Source organism: Astatotilapia calliptera, chromosome 19 (genome assembly GCF_900246225.1).
Source record: "Astatotilapia calliptera chromosome 19, fAstCal1.2, whole genome shotgun sequence".
Lineage (NCBI taxonomy): Eukaryota > Metazoa > Chordata > Actinopteri > Cichliformes > Cichlidae > Astatotilapia > Astatotilapia calliptera.
In genome coordinates this window covers 23,497,959-23,505,408 of record NC_039320.1, presented here as the reverse complement: position 1 = coordinate 23,505,408, position 7,450 = coordinate 23,497,959, and the positions used below count along the sequence as shown (strand labels likewise).

The 7,450-nt window shown below is 43.1% G+C and overlaps 1 protein-coding gene across 2 annotated transcripts; it reads right to left on the bottom strand.

The window, feature by feature from the left end:
* Window positions 1-229: 229 nt before the first annotated feature.
* LOC113012738 (transmembrane protein 151B) lies at window positions 230-5,173 on the bottom strand. 2 transcript variants are annotated; one of them, XM_026153049.1, is made up of 2 exons: window positions 4,598-5,173; window positions 230-2,148 (listed from the first exon to the last, which is right to left on the bottom strand). In XM_026153049.1, the coding sequence occupies exons 1-2, from the start codon at window positions 4,709-4,711 to the stop codon at window positions 547-549; spliced, it is 1,716 nt and encodes a 571-aa protein (XP_026008834.1). In that variant the 5' UTR covers window positions 4,712-5,173; the 3' UTR covers window positions 230-546. The 2 variants fall into 2 exon arrangements, 1 of the variants encoding a protein (XP_026008834.1); XR_003270732.1 differs by having other exon boundaries at window positions 2,104-2,148; window positions 2,322-4,664.
* Between the last annotated feature and the right edge of the window lie 2,277 nt (window positions 5,174-7,450).

Sequence of the window (7,450 nt, the reverse complement as noted above, 5' to 3'; positions counted from 1 at the left end):
AACCTGGCATGTCTTAATTTTTCAAATGGTCTGCAACAACATGCAACTTTTTAAATTTTACCTCTTTTTCTTACATGTGCCTCTGAATGGATCAACGCTCTGTAACCATAAAGGTACCCCACCCACCCACCCACACACACACACACACACACACACACACACACACACACACACACACACACACACACACACACACACACACACACACACACACACACACACACACACACACACACACACACACACACACACACACACAATGAAAATATTTCTGCAAATGACAGATGATGAAATTAGCAGGATGCGCAGATCATGCAGCAAAGACATGAAAATTCCAAGATAAGACTCCCTGGTGTAGCAACAGGATGTGGATGAAGTTCAGTGCTATCGCTATCTGTAACTTTTTTCAAAATAAATAAATTAACACTCTTGGTTTCCTTTTGTTTTAATTTCTTTTTACTGTGAAACTTGCTAAAAGTGCATATTTGATCCACATAGCAATGAACCCCACCATACCCTCCATCATATCTGATATTAACCACTGTCTCACAAGGCCGTCTCCACACAGGATGACCCCCTCCGTACATAGTAGCGCCTCACTTCCCTCCCGCCTTCGCTGCCCTCGGACCGGTGCACAATGAGAACAGGAAAGAAGTGTGCGTCTCTGTACGTTGGTGGACTGTTGCTGAGCGCCAGCTGGCTGGAGTCCGACCGGCAGCACTGCTCGTCCGCGCAGCAGGGCTCCGTCAGATTGCTGCTGCGACTCCCTCGATGGGAGCCGTACATGCGGCAGAGGGAAAAGCGAGAAGTGTCCAAGGAGAGGTGCGAGTGGAACAGCGCTCCGCGGCAGGACAGGATGGAGGAGCAGCTGGAGCTGGTGATCGTCCTCCTCCTGCCTCCTCCAGCTCCTTGTCCGCTCAGCTCGCTGCACTGCTCGCAGTCGTCCTGGCTTTGGAGCGCTCCGTAGCTCTCAGCAGTCTGGCTGCTGTCCAGTAGAAGGCAGTTAGAGGAAGACGTGTCTTGTAATGAATTAGAAGCCCCTGTCCTCATGTTTAACAGCATCGCCTCAGAGTAGCTGGGAATCACCTGGCGATTGCAGCGTATGTGCCACTCCATCTCAGTGCTGTCCAGCGTGTCAACTCTGGGAATAACGCAACCAATATTTCTCCCCACAGGCCTGTCTTCATCTAGAGGGGAGGGGCTGCTGTGGGTGTACTCCAACCCAAACAGTTTCTCGATGCGGTAGTGCACGTAAGCAGTGCGGTACTCCGTGAGCACTCTTAGAGGCCAGGAAAGCATGAGCAGAGCTGCCAGCCAGAAGGCAACCTGGGAAGTGTACCAAGGCATGCTGTCTGGGTCTACATAGGCTAAGAGGTTTTCTCTGAAGTCCACATTCTTCAGCTGCATCCCCTCCCGAGCCTCCATGTAATCATCCAAACCTTCGATTTCAGAGAAGAACCTGGCTCTCTGGCTGAGGTAATCATTTTCTGGGCCCGCCTCGGTGAAGCTGAAACACTTGGTGAAGCGCAGGCGAATGGCTGGATGCCTCTCCAGGCCTCTAAGGTCACGTGATACATCCTTCATGCCACAGTGGCTGTAGTCAAACTCGCCCTCGGCCACGTGAGTGTTGACTCGCTCGTGGTACACCTGCGTGGTGGTGTACGCATCCCCGTTACGATACCGGGTCACCTGTCGTGTCCGCCGGACAAAATGGTAACTGATGGCTTTCCACCATATGCAAGGCTGGGCCCGCTGCATCCGAAGCACCCGCTCGTACACGCTGTCCACGTCTGCCTTGCACTGCAGCTCGCTCCTGGCCCTGCAGTGCCAGCACTCCACAATATACAGCACGTAGAGCATGAGCAGGAAGGCCAGGGGGATGTAGATGAGGCCGTCCGAGCAGGGGCTGTCGTGGTAGATCATAGCGTGTCCTCCGATGCCCACCCCAGAGGCGCCCCGCAGGGAGGAGGTAAAGGAGGATGTTAAAGAGGAGGTGAGGGCAGAGTTGAAGCTTATCTTGGTGACCCGGGTCAGCTTACACCAGGCCACTGCACCCAGGCAGCTGTACATGAGCAGGGAGAGCACCAGGCAGCGCCAGTGGGACTCCCGACAGACGCAAGCACCCAGGGACTGCTTGACTGGACGCTGCTGCAGAGAGAAAGAGAGAGCGAGGGAAAGGGATGGAAAAGAAATGAAGGGGAGAGTAATGAAAAAACACACTTAAAGCAATGAACCCGCTAAACATGGCAGCGATTTTAAGGCTCGCAGCAGAAATGCAAATGAAAGTGGTTAAGCTATAAATCGAAGCGCTTTTTCCCTACCTAAGCACAGAGAAAATCACACTGAAGGAAGAACACTGGGATTCAGCAGGGACTGTAATGTAAGTAAAACATGTACAAGTGAGTTAACCGGATCATATGCAATACCATATCAAAAACAAGAGCAATTATGAGAGCAATTAAGCAGATCAAGGGAACTTTTTTCTTGATCCTACACCGGTTACTGTGGAGGACCACCTTCTGTAGATTGTTCCTGGATAATAGCGGCTGCTTATTAAAGAGTCTTATTTTCTAATTCTCTTCTGAGTCTGGAGACAAACGTTTGTGCCTGCGGGCGCACAGAGACAGCCGCTTAACAGCAGCATACAGAGAACAATGGTGTACATGACTATGATAGAATCTGATAAAAATGTAAATAACAACGGCAGACAGCATCTGATCTTTTTAGGTAAGGTCAGGTGTATTCGTAAAAATCAGATCACCATAATAAAGGTAAAAAATAAAGTGGCAGAAATCAAGTATTGCATGATGTTGAGAGAGAAACAAGATTTATTCCTGAAAGAAAGACTCTTAATGGAAGTGTCGGCATGGATACAAGCTTTTTTCATGCTATTTTGCAAAACAAAGTTCCACCAGTTATCAATAATGGAAGCAGTTTGTTTGTTCCATCTCCAAACAACACATTTTAGTTGCATTAACAGCTAAATTACAGCTAAAGTAAATAGAGGTCGACTGTAACTGAACACAGTGGGTTCACAGTGGCTCATAGCTCTGTCTCCTCACACAAAGAAGGTCCTGGCTTCACATGCACCAGCTGGGTGAGGCTGCATGGAGCTGTATGTTCTCCGTGTACTCTGACTTCCTCCAGAAACCTGCATGTTAGGTTAATGGGTGATTCTAAACTTGCCGTAGGTGTCTGCTTGTCCAGGTTGCAGCCCTCATTTTGCCCCATAACAGCTGAGACAGACTCCATCCTCCGCAACCTCTGAACAGGATAAGCAGTTAAGAAAATTTATAGATGGACCACAGTTAATTTCAGTTATGAAGCACCAGTACTTCTCTTGAACATGTCCATTTTATTCTACTTGCAGTTGGCCTATACTGTTCTTAGTAAAGAATAAAATATATCTCAAAGCTTTTAGCTACCCAAAGAAATAGTAGGGTAAAAGTATCTTTTTTTCCACTTTTTTTTCACTCTCCCTTGAGTACATGTCCTGAAAGCTTCTCTTGTTACCACTTTGTCACAAACCCATCCATCACTCTGCGGAGCACTGGGAGGTTTGGAGCGGAGCGCCCAAACAGAAACATAAAGTGCTCCCATTTGCAAAACTGAGCAGCGGTCAAACAGTCCTATTCAGCAAACACACTGGCTGAATGCTATTTCATCAGTAACACTAACAGTCAAAACTTCCAGAGTGCATAAAGAGAACCTTAGCTCAGACTATTTACTGAAATTAAATTGACTGCATTTTGTCAAGCAATTATCTGAGATTCCTGATTTCAAATGCTTAAATTTGTTTTTGTCTCGTGGTGATATTCCTCCACATTGACTACCTCTGGTGTTTTATGGAGTGAAAGGATTTATCCTGACAGCCAGCCATTCATTACTGCACTGCCACAGGGGTGGAGATGCCTTACACTGTCGGTTCCACCTGAGTTATTTGTGGAGCAAATGAGGGATTCGGTTCTTGTGAACCAGAGAAGGCGGACTTTGAAGCGGCCCAAGCCTTGTGACTGCAGACATCATAGGTGCGACATCTGAAAAAGGTTACCCTTTAATAAAAAAGAAAAGCTGACTCATATATGCTAGATCCTTGGTCATGGAGACAGTTTACAGGAAGCTGAACTCAGGAAATGTAAGGGGAAAATAGGCACAAGTTGTTTGCAACCACAGAAATGTGGTCAGAGTCATCCCCCTGCAGACAGAAGCACAGTAATTACGCGATGACAGTAAACACCAAGGGCGTGGAGGAACTAATGCAGACACATGCATGTAAACTTGTGTTGTGCAAGACTATAATCTGTGCTTTTGTCGTTACAGTACTTTTCCACATCACTCGAGTGTGCTGCCACTATGTCAAATTAACTATTGTGACATTTCAAGAAGCAATGATGCTGTTTGGCTGCAGGTGAAAGTGATGGCACAGAGATGACTGCACGGGGCACCAAAAAGGCAGTAATGAAACAAAACCGCATGTTTTGTGTGGCTTTTCCTCCTACATTTGAACAATGAACATATGGCTCTTTATTACCTACTACTTACTTTTCTGGAAGTTATCAGAGAAGAAAAAATAATGACTACATCTGTCTGCTCTTACCTCCTCCGGGACATCACTCTCAGCCGGTGAGTCCTCCTCCTCCTCTTCTCCATCAACATCATTGAGACCGCTGGCCGCCGCGTCCTCCGCAGAGTCCTGATCGGATGAGAGCATGCTGCACTTTTTCGCATGTCCGAGAGAAACTGGAAGCTCACTCCTTTTTATTCACTTGCTTCGCTCCTAATAGCGCTCCGTTCGCTCCCCCCTTTGGTGGCCCCCTCAGCCCCGAGGCGTCTGGGCCGGAGCCAGCAGGCTGCTGCTGCTGATGTTGCTGCTGTGCGGAGCGGGAGTCCCGCGCTGCTCCCGGAGGAGGGGGGCGGGGTTCAGGGAGTTCACCGCAGCAGAGACAGCAGAGGTTAACCATGATGCAGTCAGTGTACTAAGTCAGTAGCTGAAGTTACCTGAGAAAGACCATAAAAAAGGGGCATCGCTGCATTTGTTAACGCAGGCACTAAGTGGATCCGAAACGCTGGTATGAAATGTTTTACGACGACAAAGAAGACCGCACTCACTTCCGGTTAGGATCAAACGGCATCCTTCACAATAAAAATGCATTCTTTTTTTTTTTTTAAATTGATTTAGAATAGATTTGTCAAAATATATACGTTAAATTGTTATTATTTAATCATTATATTTGAGGACAAAAGAATCTTCTAGAAATTATGAAATTTAAGTCAGTCAAGTTATAATGTTTTTATAACTAGTTACATTTTAACCAAACAACAAATACAGCCTTACAATAAGGCTAGGTTTTCTAATATGTTAGGCTATGTCTTTGTTTTTGACACATATATTTTACTTGTGTGTTTTGTTTTGCTCTGGTCGCTTTTTTTTTTTTTTTTTTTTTTTAACTTGGGTTAAGTTTGAGTACCATGTGTTTTTTTTATGTTATGATTGTGGATGGTGAATGGTTATCTGTCTCTCTGTGCTAACCCCGCCACCAATATAGCTCATTTTATTGTTTTTGTTTGTTTTTATTCCATATTTATTCCATTAATTCGATCGATCTACGGTTTTATCTTTTTTGGTTTGACCAACTTATAAAGCACTTTGCTCAACCTTGTTGCATTCAAATGTGCTATAGAAATAAAATTGACATTAAAGTCTGACATTTGCATGTCCACTAATATATGTCATATCATTTTTCAGTGATATTTATATTGGTAAGCAGTGTTGGGCAAGTTACTTTGAAAAAGTAATTAATTATAGTTACTAATTATTTCTTCAAAAAAGTAACTGAGTTGGTAACTGAGTTACAATATTCTAAAAGTAATGAATTACTTATAAAGTAACTATTGCGTTACTTTAAAAAAAAAATTAACCCTCTGGGGTCCAGGGTATAATTGGTCATTTTTCATTACATTTGATGTTTCCTCTACATTTCACCGTTAAAAACTATTTACTTTGCCTTGTTTGGTATCATTGTTTTCAGCACAACCTCACGTGTTTGAATTTACAGTTATGTTTTCATTTTGACATACTGTATTAATAAAATTGATCCAAAATCAGACAAAAAACATAAATCCCAAGTAGAAAAGTTTTTTGTAACAACCACAAACATGTTTATTTAATCATATTTCATAACTTTAATATAAATTGCCAATTTTAAAATCATATGCACAAGTTTCGCAGACAAAGTTATTTGCAGCCATTTACCTTTTACCCTTTTTTAAATAACCATTTCAAACTATTTACAGAACAATCAGCTGTTCTGCATTCAATAAGATGCTACACAAATTGTTTGTGCCACTCCGAAAAAATAATTTCTGTCCACTATAAAGGAGAACATCACAGCCTGATACCTGCAGACAGCAGTCACCTCATTGTTATGACACACACACACACAACACTACGCACTAACTAACTACACGAGACAACACATTAACTACACACTCCAAACATGTTAAGCGTCACAAACCTCTCACATCTCAAAACTCGCTCTCTTTCTCTTTTTCTGCTCTCTCTCTCTCTCATCACTCCTAAAACTTCCCCCTCTTCCTAAACAACCAAATGTCAGGTTGCCCTATCAGTTTTTGATTGGTGGACATTGTGAATTTTTCCACCAACACCAAAGGGGTGGGTTTTTGTTTTCTTTTTTTGGTCATAAGCAGAGTGCTTGCTAGCGCTGTCCTTAGACAGTAAACTTGACAAAACTATTGAGGAAAAAACGCCATGTATATATTGTTTATCATGACTCTGGTTTTACGTGGCCTATCAACACAATTTAAAAATTCAAAATTTAAAAATATCACCTTGTTGCTTTGTCATCTTGAAGTGGTCATGTGATTGGCTTACCGACTACGACTACTTTATTCTTCCTCAGTTAAACAGCAGCACTCATGCGATTCTTTTGCCCCCTTAGCTCCAGGTGTTGTGCAAAAAAGTGATCGTTGGGCAGAAAGTGATTGCCACCCGCAGGAGCACGCGCAGCTACTTAAAGCTGTAGCGTCCAGTAGAGCTGGGCGATATGAGATTTTTTCATATCACGATATGTTTTTTTTTTCATTTCAGGCGATAACGATATCTATCACGATATAAGCCAAATAACTATATTTGTAAGATTTAAATGTGCCGTTGCTCACAAGTAAAATGTGAAATAATCAGCAGCTTGTTTTTATTTAAATATTTATTTCTCATAATAAGTTCAACAGGGTAGATGTACTTAAGGAACATGAGACTTTTTCAGATAAATAAAGGCAAATATTGCAAACTACACAAAAGGCAGCCGCTAAAGCGTTTAAGTTTCAAAATAGAACAAACGAAACAGACTAAATTGTCAATTCCACTTAGAAACAAAATATTAATTCTAAAAATAAATCTTAGTTTGTTTTACAGAAGAACAGACAAAACTGA

Excerpts from the sequence above, each read along its gene's own strand:
- LOC113012738 (XM_026153049.1), bottom strand. The coding sequence starts at position 4,711 with ATGCTCTCATCCGATCAGGACTCTGCGGAGGACGCGGCGGCCAGCGGT. Across the intron at positions 2,149-4,597 it reads AGAGTGATGTCCCGGAGGAG|CAGCGTCCAGTCAAGCAGTC; the intron begins GTAAGAGCAGAC and ends TTCTCTCTGCAG.